The 16203-nt window shown below is 36.9% G+C and overlaps 1 protein-coding gene across 1 annotated transcript; it reads left to right on the top strand.

Moving 5' to 3' along the window:
• The first annotated feature begins 503 nt into the window (after positions 1-503).
• Positions 504-15845, top strand: HPS4 (Hermansky-Pudlak syndrome 4 protein). Its single transcript, XM_028180154.2, has 10 exons — positions 504-701; positions 1903-2032; positions 7373-7477; positions 8045-8272; positions 9649-9743; positions 10332-10563; positions 10757-11922; positions 12351-12528; positions 13090-13307; positions 13530-15845. Exons 1-10 carry the CDS (start codon positions 694-696, stop codon positions 13696-13698), a joined length of 2529 nt encoding a protein of 842 aa, XP_028035955.2. The 5' UTR covers positions 504-693; the 3' UTR covers positions 13699-15845.
• The last annotated feature ends 358 nt before the right edge of the window (positions 15846-16203 follow it).

The raw sequence follows: 16203 nt of genomic DNA, 5'->3' as shown, positions 1-16203 counted from the left end.
TGTTTAATTTAAAATGTTTATTAGTTTCAAAGCTACATCGTCGTCGCATAAAGCGGCTACACTTTTGTGTACGCAAGGTACTGAGGTTTGCTCCTCTAGTTATATCATAGATTATACACTTAATATATTTATTTCAACTCTCTGACATAAATGATCTTCATGGTATTGTTATACAAGTTATGACTTCCAATTTCCAAAACTCAAAGATGAAGTCAATATCAAATCAAATGAAAATCTTCAGTGTTACTGTAGCGGCATCTATGAGTAAAGAGAAGAATCTGGACCCTTTACTGCCAATTCCATTACAAGCAAACTCATATGCATCTTTAATTCAACAGAAATAGCGCCATCTTGTGACATCAGTTTCAACTAATTGACAGTGCTACCATCCTAAAAAAGATCATAGAGCATCATAGAGTATCCCACACTGTGCCGCGCCGTTCACTTTGACAAAACCATAGATTATCACAAAACACACAGCCTTAAAGAACACGCAAAACCGAAAATAAAAACACACGTCAAGTTAAGCACGAACAGCTCGGTCGCGTATCGAATTTTTGTACCGATTAAGTGAAACATAATACACTTGAAACGTAATATTAATAAACTGCGCGCGTTCTATTTGAATGAAGACGGCAGAAATGCAGTGAAATACATTTTACCAGTGCATTAATTAATAAAAAAGTCAACAAAATGGCAAAGTAAGTATATTTAATATTATCACGATTCTAAGCTGATTAATGTGTTGTAATCGCTTCGAAAACGGTTTCGTAAAACCATTCTATGTTTTAGTAAGTCGGCTATGAACCTGCAACGCTGAATGAGTTAAATTGTAACCAATAAAATAATTTAAGCTATTCAATAAACTCCAGTATGTTGTAATGTGACCACTTTAGAAAAGGAATTTATTTTTTCATAATTCTAATTAATATGATTCGTTTGCAATAATAGTTGTTTTATTTACCACTTTTTAGTTACCACAAAAGTATATCATCTTAAATGTTAATTTGTTCAAAACTATTTTAGTTAATAGATTTATAATTTAAAACATGCGTCAAATTAACTTTGGTTAATGTCAGTGACAATAAACTATATCAGATTCTCATTTACACAAAATCTATGCATATATCTAGGAATTTTATGAACCTTTGTTCCATAACATTGTGTTTAATAAAAAAAATACTTTTTTATGGATCTACTTTTTGTGATTAGATACCTCTTGCATTTTCTAACAACTGTACTAGTGTTCCCACAGAGAGGCACAATTATTTCTACATGTACTTAATCCATGTTTACAAAATGTCTTCCTGAATGTGGGGAATAACTTGGCTTAATAAAAATCATAAACTGCAATACTTATAAATTTGGTTGTTTTAATGTGTTGTATTATGTATATTCTGTATTGGAAACCCAAATTTTTTTATTATTTCCTATAAAAGCAGACAAATAAGATGCTCGATTCCCTTCAAGATGGTGAGTGGTCACTGAATATTGGCAATGACAGGAGCACAGACAAAATGCTGCCTACTCCCATATGGCTCATCTTATTTTGAAGAATGAGTTATAAGGCTCATTGTAGAATATCATAGAGACCCAAGTTGGGTATTTATTACTTGTAGGTACCACCGCCCTGCCTATTTCTGCCGTGAAGCAGTAATGTGTTTCGGTTTGAAGGGTGGAGCAGCTGTTGTAACAATACTGAGACCTTAGAACTTATATCTCAAGATGGGTGGCGCATTTACGTTGTAGATGTCTATGGGCTCCAGTAACCACTTAACACCAGCTGGGCTGTGAGCTTGTCCACCCATCTAAGCAATAAAATAAAATAAAACTTCATAATAAAAGTAATAAAAATAAAGAAAACTGAAAACAAAAACTCTATCAAATCTGTCTCGTCTACAGGGAAATGATGATAGTATTTGTGTACGACACACAGTGTTGTACAGCTGAAGAGGATGATCCCATAAATGCTGTGCTGTATTTCCACCCAGGATGGGTGTCTGATACCCAGAGACATGCTCTAGCAGGACAGGTAAGACAGATTTTCAGTATGATCTTTAAAAAAAAAAGTTGACTAAATTAAAACTACATTTATGGATTTAGTTATAATTTTCATTTCATTATTTCCTTCGTTTTGAATAGCTAACACTTCTCATGATCAGGGCCGATTAAGGTGTTATTCATCACCATTTGAATAAGCTGTTAAGTGCCATCAAACTTTCTAATAAGACTTTAACCGTAACATACCAAAAGTAAGTTCAACCGTAAACCTGACTAAGACCAAAAAGTAGTTTTTAACTACTCAAATGTTGTCTATTTCAGTGGGCAGAGTAAATTCATTTCAGTTTGAGATATAATTTCGATAAGAATTAAGACTATTTATACAAATGAATCTATTTGCACAGTAAAAAAAAACAGTATAAAAATGTCAAACACACACACTTATAAACGTACAGAATTATTAACAAAACTACATAATGTTAAATCACTTAATGTTCTTTTAAAAATAAATACCACTTTACATATTTGCCTTTTAGATAATGATAAACACGAACTATATTCTACAATCTTATACCGCAAATATAAATAAAACATATCAAAGTGCATCTATAAATAAAACTGCAAGAACTTGATATGTGATGTTGAAAAGTCTTCGTGTATTATTATTTATTATGTTACTAGCTTGTACTCTAGGCAAACTTAAACACTACCCTAAACTATTTGCATCAATACAGACTAAAGAATTGGTAATCTTACTTCTTTGAATGTTAGAATATCAAATAACTTGTTACTTCTTAAAACCAAATTATTCAAAACATATTAACATGTGTTTTTGGTCATGTCTAGCTTTTTCTTTTACGCAACACATAGTCTCGTATATCGTTAAGCATTGAGCATATCTATGGTTGACTACTAGTTTATATTGGCCCCAAATGACGTCACTTGTAATTAAGTTGCATTGATTCATCCGAGTTTTCTAAAGCTTGGCAACTTCGAGAACTATCGATCCCCTGTTAACTGTCCTAATTTTCGGTAAGAGAACCGAAAGTCATCAGGTCTAGAAGATCGAGAATTCGTGTTAATCTCGCCAGTAAATAAGATTAAGATATTATTCCTTTTATCGAGTTGCAATTTTGATATCGATAAATAAATAATTACTTCATTACTACTTACTGATCTAATGGAAACGAAATCAATATTAATTGATAGACTATTAATGAAAAATAGGAATCGTTTTAGTGAGTAAGAGTAAAGCTGCTTTCAGACTACCCTATAATATAATAGCATACTATATAGCTCATATCACAACAATATCGCGCACAATACATTGTTATGGACACGTTCACACAGTAACGCTGCTATAAGTACTATATTATGGCACTATAGTATAGCGTAGTCTGAAAGCAACCTTAATTTTCGTGAACAGACAAATTAAAACTAAAATACACTGAGGAAAACACTTAATTTTAATTACACGTGCACGTGCTAAGCAAAAAATTATATCGAATATATTTTTGTACGCTAGAATCACTAATATAAAATTACAATAATTTCGTTAATAGGAAATGACTCATGCCGACACCCGACTATGACTATCAGAATAATTGAAAAACAAAAAAAAACGTTCCGACACGAATCGATTGGAGCAAATATGAGACCAAACTTTTTTAGAATTAATTATCTTTCTACTTCTCGAAACTGGTTTTTTTAGAAAAATCGCGAAGCACGATTTAGAAACGACTATATAATATATATTAATATAATACAATAAGAAACCTATTTTGTATACAAACTAGTTTTGGCGCAATACTGTTAACTATATGATGTAGCCTTACCGAAGGCTCCGGCTGTGGCCACAACCAGTGTTTGTGAAAGTTCAGAATTAAAATAGATACACACAACTCCAATCGAACTCGTGTCTGCTATGATTATTCTCACTGTCGACAAAAAAGGCTATAAAGGCTAGCATTTTAATTGACATGCAAAATGTCTTGTCACAAATCTGATCGTTAAGAATTACCGTCCCAAAATTACCGTGCGCTTAGTGCGAGTTTTTTAACGTTCACGATAGCGAAAGAGTTAACTTAAATTTGTATGCAGTCGGAACAGCGCCCCTAGCGGCAAACGTAGGCAAACGTGCCAACTCCATACAAATCTCAGTTAACTTTAAGCCATCGAGAGCGTTAAAAAACTCTCACTAAGCACACCGGTGCCGCTACATATCGCCAAGAACTCCTTGCCAACATTTATATGCAGTTAGAACAGCGTTCCTAGCGGCAAACGTTCCAACTCCATACAAATCGAGAACGTTAAAAAACTCGCACTAAGCACACAGGTATCGCTACATACCGCCAAGAAATCCTCGCAAACATTTTGCACTCACGTGGCTAATCCACTAGACCAGACAGTTTCGACAGAAACTCCGTGATAAACAAATAAAAAAACGTCTGCAAAACCAAAATGTCAATGCTGCATCTCATAACTGTCACTTAATATGTAAATGCAAATTATTTATATTGTAAACACATACATACATAATACGGTTAATTGACAATCGAAATAAACATTTGGCGGGCAAAAATACATTTGGTGTCTTCTAAAAATAGACTTGAATCGTAGAGATGTTTTCTTGAAATTACCATACGAAATGTTTTGGGACTAAAACGGGTCGTTTTTTGTTTGTTATTTCCTTTATTTATCATTTTATCAAACAGAACGTAGGTATCCGACACGATATCAAAACGCGTTTCATTCGATCAACTGCGCAGTTTGTTAAGAATAGGTATTTCATAAGCGCAGAGGTGTATTGTAAGTCCGTTATGCTCCAGCAACTGTCTCTATTTGTAATGCGAACTTGGCGATCGATACGTTAAGCTTCCGGCAGTGTCTAGACCCACGTTATTACGAATCCTGATCCATTAACGGTGCTTTTAGGTACCACAAGCACCGGTCACCGTCCTCGTCCAACCCGTTGCATGCGACGAAGGGCTCGATGGGTGAATTAACCCATAGACACAGCCCACTGAGTTTCTCGCCGGATCTTCTCAGTGGGTCGCGTTTCCGATCCGGTGGTAGATTCTGCGAAGCAATGCTTGCTCTTCGACGATAACAAAACATTAAACCGTAATAAACATTAACGTCACCTATCCTGCCAACCCTTGAACATTGTGGATGTATTTTGAACTATTTTCAAATTGCAACGGAAGATTTTAGACAATTTGATATGTGTACAAATGGCCCAGCCACCAAATGGCCACGAATCCTTCACGAGAGGGATGCGTGATAACGTTGAACCATAATTATCACGTCAATATTCGTTCTGGATAATTGTCCTATAAATAATATAGTATCCTACAATTAATCAGAAGTTTTTGCCTTCGTTTACGATTCGCTAAAGCAATGTCACATTGAAACCGAAAATAAATACTAAAAATTTTAAATTAGAAGGACAACGCGATACAAAAATAGCTTCTTTTTTGCCTGCTTAAATATCAATAAAGTCGAAACTTATCTTACCGAAATGTCATATGACTAGAATGTGTTAAGCTTTTAGGTGTTTACAAGTTAAATGTAATAAAATTCAACATTTAAACCACTCGAGTTAATCAAAGTCACGATAACCGATAGATACATTTTAATCGTTGGCGAATTGATTTTTACTTTTACATGTTCTAGAATCGCATAGAAAAACAGCTTAAGAGACTAAACAAATTACATTCCAATATATTTCGCCAGCACGTAATTTCTTTATCTAATGGACTATGGCTCGTTTATTACTTAAACTAGCGACCCGCCCTCGCTTCGCTTCGGAAACTGTAATTTACTATTGATTTCTCCACTATTTAATGGATGTTATTATATATATAAACCTTCCTCTTCAATCACTTTATCTATTTAAAAAAACCGCATCAAAATCCGTTGCGTAGTTTTAAAGATTTAAGCATACATAGGGATATAGGGACAGAGAAAGCGACTTTGCTCAAAAAAAGTGTTTTAAAGAATAAATTGTATGAAAAGGTTCCAGAAAACGTTGCCTATCTAGAAAATCTAGCAACGTATTTTGTCTAGCAATATCGAATGTTCTAAAGTTACAGCATATATGAATATAAACAGCTTCTGTATGCAGTCCAATGTATGGATATTATGAAATGTGTTGTTGCGTGATTTGACAATCATAAAGAAATGGTGATGAAGAAACGATATCATTATTATGAATTGGATCGTCTCTACACGTTTGTAAACTCAGTGTAATTTGTACTTTCCTACACGGATCATAAAAGCGGAATTCAATTGACCAAGTACGTCTAAGCGTCATACGCTCTTACATGTTATTACATTTCCGTAACAGGAAATTCGAATTCTTTAAAATCTCACTGTTAATAAAACAAAGAAGACTAAAGTTGCCAATAAAAAAAACACGATGCATTTAGAATTATTAAATTTGGATTAGTAACACAATCTTATTCGAATTCTCCACAAATATCATCGACTCGTTTGCATCTATGCAAAAACTAAAAACAACATATAAACTTGAATAAAACATTTATTCGTACCGAATCCGATGCCATAAATAAACGACCCGGGCTATCTTTAGTTTTTACCTGCGCACAGAAATGTATAAATAAATAACGAATCTTTTAATATAATTTAAATGTTTTCGTATAATGCAATTAAAATGTATTTTGGGCGACTGCTAATCGATTTGATCGAAATGAATCTAGAAGCTTCAATTGATTATCACATTAAAGTTATTCACGATTTGATTAACCCGTTTCGTTGGATCGATTCGCTGGAGACTAGTCGATGTTGTCATTTCTATTGACCATATAACTATCTCTAGAATCGTCTAGATCTGCTCAATTATTAGTTTATTTTTAATTGCTTAGATGGGTCGACGAGCTCACAGCCTACCTGGTGTAAAGTGGATATTGGAGCCCATAGATATCTACGACGTAAATGCGCCGCCCATCTTGAGATATAAATTCTAAGGTCTCAAGTATAGTTACAACTGCAAACCGAAACGCAATTACTGCTTCACTTCAGAAATAGTCAGGGTAGTGGTGGTACCTACTCGCACGAACTCACAAGAGGTCTGTCCACCAGTAACTACGCAAATTATAATTTTGCGGGTTTCATTTTTATTACACGATGTTGTTGACAGTGGAAGTCAAACGTCAACATTTGTTGAGTACGTATTTCATTAGAAAAATTGGTGCCCGCCTGGAATTTGAACACCGGTGCATCGCTCAACACGAATGCACCGGACGTCTTATCCTTTAGGCCGCGATGACTTCAAAGAGATTGTAGAGATCATCTTATAATATTAGTGTTTCATATATAGCGTTTCATAAATAAACTTATATTTCGTAAGGTGGTCGGAGCAGCTCATTGCGTCAAAACGTTGCTATCTCCGCCGGTTTCAATCACGCTGCAGAGCGGAAAGTTCATCATCAGAGAATACGGAAGATACGTATTGGTGAGTTCATAGAATAGTTTTATAATTTATTTATAAATAAAAACTGTAAAAATAGATACGACGTTGTGTAACGTAACGAAGCAGCCTCGTCTCATTGCGAGTGGTCGACCGCAATTATACCTCATCAATCTACACTATCCATACTAATATATAAATCTACAGTGGTTTTTACGGTTGTTCCGTTATAACTACTGAACCATGCATCCGATTGACTTGAAACTTGGTATCCATGTAGAAAATACATGCACTTAATGGATAGACTTATATATAATATAGATAATATTTATATGAGTGTTGGACTCCCCAATAATAATAACAATAAACAATAATGTTAATTTTAAATGGCCAGCGAAGCCGGCGAGTACGGCTAGTTACTCTTATGTCTGAATAGATCTGTTAAAACCCGCATTAATCATGGCTGCACTTTGACTGCTATACAAAAAAATACTGATTATTATTACAGTAGAACTATTGTAATAAATTTTAAGCGATAATACACTTCGTATTCTCAACAAAAGACTGTGGATTTTAAAGATAAATCGGTACTCAAACTAATGTTTCTGGCAGGCGATAGGCAGCGACCGAAACATCCCAGATTGGGTGTTGAAGAATCGCGCCAACCTCCTGACCTCAATGATCAAAGTGTACCACGGCGACCTGCAGTGCTTGGCCCAGCAAATGGAAGACCAGAAACGGCTCGCCGAGAAGCTGTACCAAGTTTTCGAGACTTACCTACCGGTTCTTCAGTACGGATGCCACATATTCCAGAGGGTTCCAATGCTTAGTCTCCCGAAGGTAAGTCTGGGTTTGCTTGAAACGCTTCGGTAAATCGTGATGGAACCAGTATCTCTGCGATATCCTTTTATTTTTAACCACCCCATCGTAAGCTGAACACGAAAAAAAAACCTTAGAAAAAAACATTAATATTTATGTTTATTACGCCGCAATGTAACGCAATTTAAACTCAACTAATTTGATTGTAGGCTTTCAAATACATTACGGGGTTCATCGGTATAATGATGCAACCAGTTTCTCTGCGTTATCCTTTTATTTTTAACCACCTCATCGTAAGTTGAGTACGAAACCTTAGAAAAAAAAATCAAATTTATGTTTATTACGCAGCAATGGTAGGGTTTGAAGTACATTACGGGGTTCATGAAAAAAATACAAAAACTTCGAGTTAATGTTTCGACTATCAAATGAATCCTTTCGTTTTGGCTCCGGATGCGGTCTCTCTAATAGCCTGCACAAACATATTTTTTTACCTTCGTCTTAATTTCAGCTCATTTAGTTAGTTGCATTTGAATTTAGTCACCGATATTAACACGATAAGGTTGAGTGTGATTTATCAAATCGAAAAAAATTAACATTCTAATACTCAATGCCATTTCGGAAACGAGTTTAAAGTATCAGATACATAAATGTAATTTAGATTGTTTAGATTAATTGAATATGTGACCTAAAATACGGACGTTCATCTCAATAAAACATGTTTTTTATAACAAACCTTAAGTTAGCGAAGCAAAGTTAAAAATATTTATGTATTTCACAATAAATTCTCGTGTTTTTCAATTAGCTGCTTTGATTCGTATGAAATAAGTTTGAAAATACAACTTGTCGAACAATATCTGATAGTTTGTTGTTGTTTTTGTTGATGGTGGAACTGTTATGGCTAAAAAGTCTATATTCATACAGCCCATTGCGATAAAAAGGGTCTATAAAGTTGACATCTTTCAACGGAAAAATTCTTTGTAGCACAATCCAATCTAATTCGAAGTATACCACAAGTATGTTTGTATTTCGTTTCTTATCTTGAACAAATTGTTTGAACGAACATCAAGTTACGAGTCAACACCTTATTCGTATTGCAACTTTATTGTATAATATACCTTAAAATGAAGGGGTTACGGTTGTTATAAAATTAATCAACAAAAAGTAAAAAATATATTCATTAGCTGAATTAATTATACCTACAACACTTTAGACTGTAGTGCATTGACCTCGCTGATTAACTGATTTTATTGGTTTGTGTTACATTGCGTGCTGTCTAAATCAATAATGCTCAATCAATAATGCAATAGAATAAACAAAATTGGTATATCACGATTCAAGAGTTTTCCCTTACAACCGAGAGATGTCGCGACAATACTGATCGTAATGTGTTGTTTCAGAGCGCCACATCCACTTACATGGAGTCGATGCAGATACTAGAACATTGTCGCAAAAGTACCGGTGTTCTTGGCGGCGTAATACTTTACAATAACAAGTAAATATATAACATTACTTATTAAATACTAGCTGACCCGGCAGACTTCGTAGTGCCTCAATCGATAAATAAAAGACCTAAAGGGGTCCGTCCGACGGGGAACACATCAAAGGAAAAACAAAATTGTTATTTTTATTTAATTCCGAGCATTTTCATATTTATCTACCTTTTAAACCTTCTCTGGACTTCCACAAATAATTCAAGAACAAATTAGAAGACAAAATTTAGCCAAATCGGTCCAGCCGTTCTCGAGTTTTAGCGAGACTAACGAACAGCAATTCATTTATATATATATATTTTTTTTTTATTTATATATATATATATAGATAACACTTAACACAGGAAATGCTACGTTTCCTACTGCCAACAGTAGATCTTTTAATAAAATCTTTAAGTACCGCTCTGGGAGTTATTGCCGCGCATCAATCAAGCAGCGCTTTGAAAGGCATTCAAGGTCTACTGTGCCTCTAACTGCAGCTCTGGATATGGAAAAACCAAACGGGACCATATCAAGAAAAAACCGGCTAGTTAAGAATATTGAAGAAATAATAAAAAATGCACTCCCTTAATGTAACATCTCTTTCTCAGGATCATAGCCACACAGCTGCCCCCGGGTCTGACGTCATACCTCACCGTGGTCGACCCTTACCGGATAAAGTCCCCGGCTGAGACTCTCGAAACCGAGGCTCCCCTGCCGCTGGGGGCTCAGCTCCTCGTCGTGTACGTCAGGAGGAAGCTGTACGACAACCTCAAGAGACAGGCTGAGAAATTGCAAGAGTTTTATCAAAACGGAGAAGAAATTATTGCCAGGTTCAAAAAGGTGAGTTTTTTGGTCTGGTGATGTTTTAGGTTAATGTTCCATTTACCGTTTTTTGTCTTCTTTTTTTATATTTATAATTCGTGTGAAAGACAATAAATAGTAATATTATAATTTAAAAAATTAAATACTAAACTGTTATAAATTAATTTAACACGATCTGAATGTAAATTGATCAGATTAAATGTCTTGACAGAATCAAGAGGCGGAACGAGAAAGGCAACGTGAGTTCCCCCAGACGGGAATGAAGAGAGACAAGTCGTTACTGTTCACGGCCGTCCCGGAGGAAGACCACACAATGATCTCTCCGCCGAATCGGGAAGAGATCCCCACCGCTGAGCACCGCAAGGCCAGCGTGCCCGACGTGGTCCCGTTCACGAACAAGCCCCGTCCCAGGCCCAACAAGCTGTCGCTGAGCTTCAAGACCCAGCAGTCACTCGACGAAGACGCCAAAGAGAACGATAAAGTTTTCACGGGACAAACCAGCGTGTGCTCCACGCCGATGCTGGAGTACAAGCGCCTCCACGGGAACATGCTCTCCATCTGCCAGAACCCGGACACGAACTACCAAGAGAAGCCGATCGAGCCGGACGTGTTGAAGAACATCGAGAACTGCGCGAAGATCAACTTCGACAAGGAGAAGCGCGACAACCAAATCGTTCTGGACATGAACTGCATCGCGGACCACTACATCAACAAGCCGCAGCCCATCCGCAAGCCGGCCAGCGTCACGGACATACAGAGCCTCCCCCAGAGAGCCGCGTCCAAGTTCAAGCTGACAAAGTCCCACAACCCCCCGGACGACGACACCCCGTCTCCGGACGTCGACTCGCTGAAGAGCCAGTGCACCATGACGATAACCGATCCGTCCTTCCCGGTGTTCAGGAACGACGGCGTCGCCATATCGGAGTCGCTCTTCAATCAATACGTGGAACAGTATTATTCGAGAATGAAGCAGGACTCGAAGGAGCCGAACATGTTTTCGTTCAACACGAAGCTGTGCGAGCAGGACAGGTTCGACGACTTCGATTCGGAGCTGCACAGGTCTCCGCAGAGGACGCCCAAGAAATTTGCCAAGGATCCAGCCAAAGCACTCTCCACAGATCATTCCAGAAGGAAATCTCTCTCGCTGCCGCTGAAGTCGCTATCCGAAAGTTCGGATTCTCAAATCGGCTCGGACTCTGAAGCGACTAGTTTCAAGAAGAAACTCACCGGCGTCCAACTCACTCCCCTGATGGAGAAATTGAGTCATCTAGCATTCTCCGACAAGTCAAGCGGATACAGCAGCAGAGTCATGACGCCTTTAGAACTGAGAGAATTCTCCACTCCGGCCGCAGAGAGGCAGATCACGTTTTGTGATAGGTGAGTCTATTTGTTTTATCTATTTTTTATTCAGAAATATATAATCAACAGCAGTATACACTCACAAATATTCCTGCGATTTTATTTGAATAAAAGACATGTTGACCATGTTTATGACGTATGGTACAGAGTAATAATTGATCTCACTTTTTTTTAAGGCTTAAATGGGTGGGCGAGCTCACAGACCACCTGGTGTTATGTGGTTACTGGAGCCCATAGACATCTACAACGTAAATGCCGCCACCCACCTTGAGATATAAGTTCTAAGGACTCAGTATAGTTACAACGGCTGCCCCACCCTTCAAATTGAAACGCATTACTGCTTCACGGCAGAAATAGGCAGGGTGTTGGTACCTACCCGCGCGGACTCACAAGAGGTCCTACCACCAGTAAAAAGCTCTCACCAACATTATATTTTAATAACACAGGCCAAAGACTCAACGCGTCGAGTGTGATAGCGACGAAGACGACGACCTGGACATTTTGCCGGAGTACAGCTCGCATGCCGTTAAGTGCGCCCTGTTCGTTAGTGGACTGCAGAACATGGCGCTGCTGGCGTTACTAGATATTGAGGCCGCGAATGATGCCGATACTATCAATTCACTGGTGAGCTATTTCATCCACTTTCATACTTACGACACTGTATGTACGCTTCAATCTATACCCTATAACATAAAATTCAGTCAAATATTTTGTTAGTAAATTCAATACTTATTTGAATAATTACAAAACATATACCACGATTTTTGTTTTAAGTCAGTCTGAAAACGAAAGATTTTTTTTATTGCTTAGATGGTTGAGCGAGCTCACAGCCCACCTAGTGTTAAGTGGTTACTGGAGCCCATAAACATCTACGACGTAAATACGTCACCCACCTTGAGATATGTTCTAAGGTCTCAATGTAGTTACGGCTGCCCGCCCTTCAAACCGAAACGCATTACTGCTTCACGGCAGATATAGGCGGGCTGGTGGTACCTACCCATACGGACTCACAAGAGGTTCTACCATCAGTATTTACGCAAATTGTAATTAAGTAAGGAAAGTTAATTTATATTTTTTATCGTCACTGCGAAAATAATTTCCTGTTTTATCCCAAAGCTATCTAATATTGACGTGTATTTATCTACCCTCAATATATATAATGTTTAATTTTGTATGTTCCTCCAGTGGGAAACATCCCTGAACGCGTTGGGCCCTATAGAACAGAAGTGCATGGAACCACTCGGAGCGGGCGGCGAGACTTCAGACTACAGCTACCTGCTATTAGATCCAGACTGGGGAACTGTCAATAAGGGAGGTCCCTGGGCAGCAACAGACATCGCCACTATGGGCCTCATACACAATGACTTCTCCGACGATCCTGAACTCTCCGAACTAATACTAAGGTACGCTATTGAGTGGTTTAAGAGTTAATTACAGTTAAAATTTCTAAGAACACATTAATTCTAACGTACGGGATATGGTTAAGTCCTTTTAACTCAAATTTCTTCGCCGTTCTATTTATTCAATATAAAAACTATCCCGATTCCCCCCATTTTACGTTATCTAGCATTGTACGAACACATGGTCGCGTGTACAAAGTCTGAACTGTGTTCCTATTGCGACAGGAGCGACGAGAGCGTGGTGGTGGGCGCCAGCAGCGGCGGCGCGGAGGTGTACTACTGCGAGCGGGGCCCGCGCGACGCCGGCCCGCCCCCGCCCTCCGACGCGCTGGCGGCCGCCCCGCTGCGAGCGCGGCGCCGCCTGCATCGGGACCACGCCACGCTGCTGCTCTAACGCGCCGCACGTACAATGCAGCTCACACTTTTGCGGTAGGCAGCGGCTTGGCTCTGCCCCTGCTGAAGTCCATGGGCAACGGTAAACGCTCACCATCAGGTGGGCCGTGTGCGCGTCTGCCTACAAGGGCAATAAAAAAAAAACGTGATCTCCAAACATCACCCTCATAAGAAATTGGTAAAACAACTCCCGTCAGCATTGAGAAAAATGAGTACATCATAAGCAGCGTTGTGTCAGGATCAGACAATACTTTTATCACTTCAAAAATGAATACGAATTTAGGTATTGAAGTATTATTCTCTAGGCGTCATAGAACCTGGGTAATCACTCGACTGAGTTAATGGAACCCATGACCACCAGACCGCTGACACCATGCTCCACCACTAGATTATACAACATACCAACAGTAGTAAATGCAAATCATAAGCAATAGTGACCAGTTATAGAGCAAACCATTGGAATAAGTTCGTTACTAAACACCGTGATTTACATAATCACATATATGAACCCAATAAAAAAACTCGGGGCCTCCTATTAACCTTGTAACATTCTATACCAACACAACAGTAATAATTTAGGGCAGTTGTTTTGTTTACGATTATAGCTTTTAAGGCATAATATAACGTGCCCACGGTCACAATCCGCTTCCGTTAAAATATTTATACAAAATTTAAAATATTTTAATAAATTGTTCTCATGTCTCGACTGCATGGAAGAGTATGCATGGGTAACTAGCATTATCCGCACAGAATAACTTTGTTAGTCCCGAAAAAAGACAATTGTTTATTTATTAACGCACTATGTAGTCATAGTTTCTTATTGCATGTTTAAATACATAGCTAGGAACATCACATCTCCATGTAAATCGAATATAACTGAAAAAAATAATCTGTATCACAAAGTAAATATTCAAACTAGGAGGCCATGGGTACTTTTTTGTATATCTATAGGGCTAAAAACATTTATAGTCTTTGTATATTTGAATTTCTACAAATGATTAAATAATTAACGACTAGCAATGGACAGTACATCACTATCAAGGTGGAAACGGTAGCAACATGGCATTAGACTGTCAATATTGCCTATGCATATAATTAGCTAGGCACAAAGTACATAAAGAAAGGTAGATACTCAAAATCTTTCAAAATAAGAAGTCAAAATTAGATACTTTTGCGCTAAACTAGTATGTACATATATTTATATACGTAAAAGTAGGTATTCATAAAAATAATTCTCGATAGCAGCGAAAAATCATTAACATAATGTGAAAATTTTATTACTTTTAAACAAAAAAACATTTCAATTTATGTCCAATTTAAATTGTAGGATGTTATTTGCATAATAGAAGCAATCAACATTTTTTTCCCAAAACTCAGAGAATTATTTTAAATTTAGGTGTATTTTTTTATTTTTTATTTACCTAGTCGCTGGTAGCTTAGGTTGCTACGAACGGACGGGATAAGTTATCAATTAGTGTAGGTGAAATAAAGCCAAAAAATTTACCTTTAAATTAGCTACTAATCGTTATTGTAAAATTCAAAGATAGCTTAGGATATTTTAGTGAAACTGGTATTAATTCATAATTTCTCAACTTTAGTCACACTGCACATATGTATGTATGTACATGCATATCTCAATGAGACTCAATGATATTATCCAGCATAATCAAATCCAAACCAATTCGTTGAAAAAATGTACCTACTTTTTACTTCGTGTTTGTACAGTTGAGAAATTATGTAGAGTAGAGTATTTAATGAAGCAGCTACCAAATAGGTAGTTAATTTCATATACCTAGTAAATTAATGAAAATGATCCTTTCTGCACCTTACCGTAGTGCCCGGTTTTAATGCGTATTGCAATTTCATATTAGCTTAGTTGGAAGTAAAAATTCGCCACTATTATTTTTATTTTTTTTGTAGAAGTCTATCGTTTTCATTAATTTAAGCGTATTTTGGCTATGAAGTTTGTACAAAAGGAATTCTGTACAAATGTTATATTTAAGCAAATGTTTATACTTGCCATTAAGATATCAGGTGCCGCCCGTTTCCAAAACTATTATCTTCGATTTCTCCATTATTCACTATTTTGTGGCTTGGATTTTTTGCAAAAAAATTATGTAAATATACATGCTTGAATCGCGGGCTTCAATACTTTGACCTTTTTATAAATAAAATATCCTACCTATAAGAAAAAGATTTGAATATAAATTTTCCAAATGCTATTTCAATATGTAAAGCGTTTTAAGTATATCACGTGTCGGAGCACAGAAATATTTAGTGTCAACACGATCTTTAAATAAGTAACGCTATAAGGAAAATACCATATTGGTTTTATTCAGCTAAAATATAAATACCGGATAATGTTAATTTCGAATTATTTATTTTTAGATTTGTTAAGTTTTATATGTAGCAATTTTTTTTTTGTTATTGTAATCATGACAGTATTATTAACCATTCCATGTTATTTGCGCATTCCAATATCACATCAAGATTCAAATTTGGAGTG

Source organism: Bombyx mandarina, chromosome 08 (genome assembly GCF_030267445.1).
Source record: "Bombyx mandarina strain Sakado chromosome 08, ASM3026744v2".
Taxonomy (NCBI): Eukaryota; Metazoa; Arthropoda; class Insecta; order Lepidoptera; family Bombycidae; genus Bombyx; species Bombyx mandarina.
The sequence above is the reverse complement of the archived record's forward strand: the minus strand, read 5'-3'. Positions and strand labels throughout refer to the sequence as shown.

Coding starts and splice junctions, on each gene's coding strand:
- HPS4 (XM_028180154.2), top strand. Junction 7,478..8,044: donor AATACGGAAGATACGTATTG/GTGAGTTCATAG, acceptor TGTTTCTGGCAG/GCGATAGGCAGCGACCGAAA. Junction 8,273..9,648: donor CAATGCTTAGTCTCCCGAAG/GTAAGTCTGGGT, acceptor GTGTTGTTTCAG/AGCGCCACATCCACTTACAT.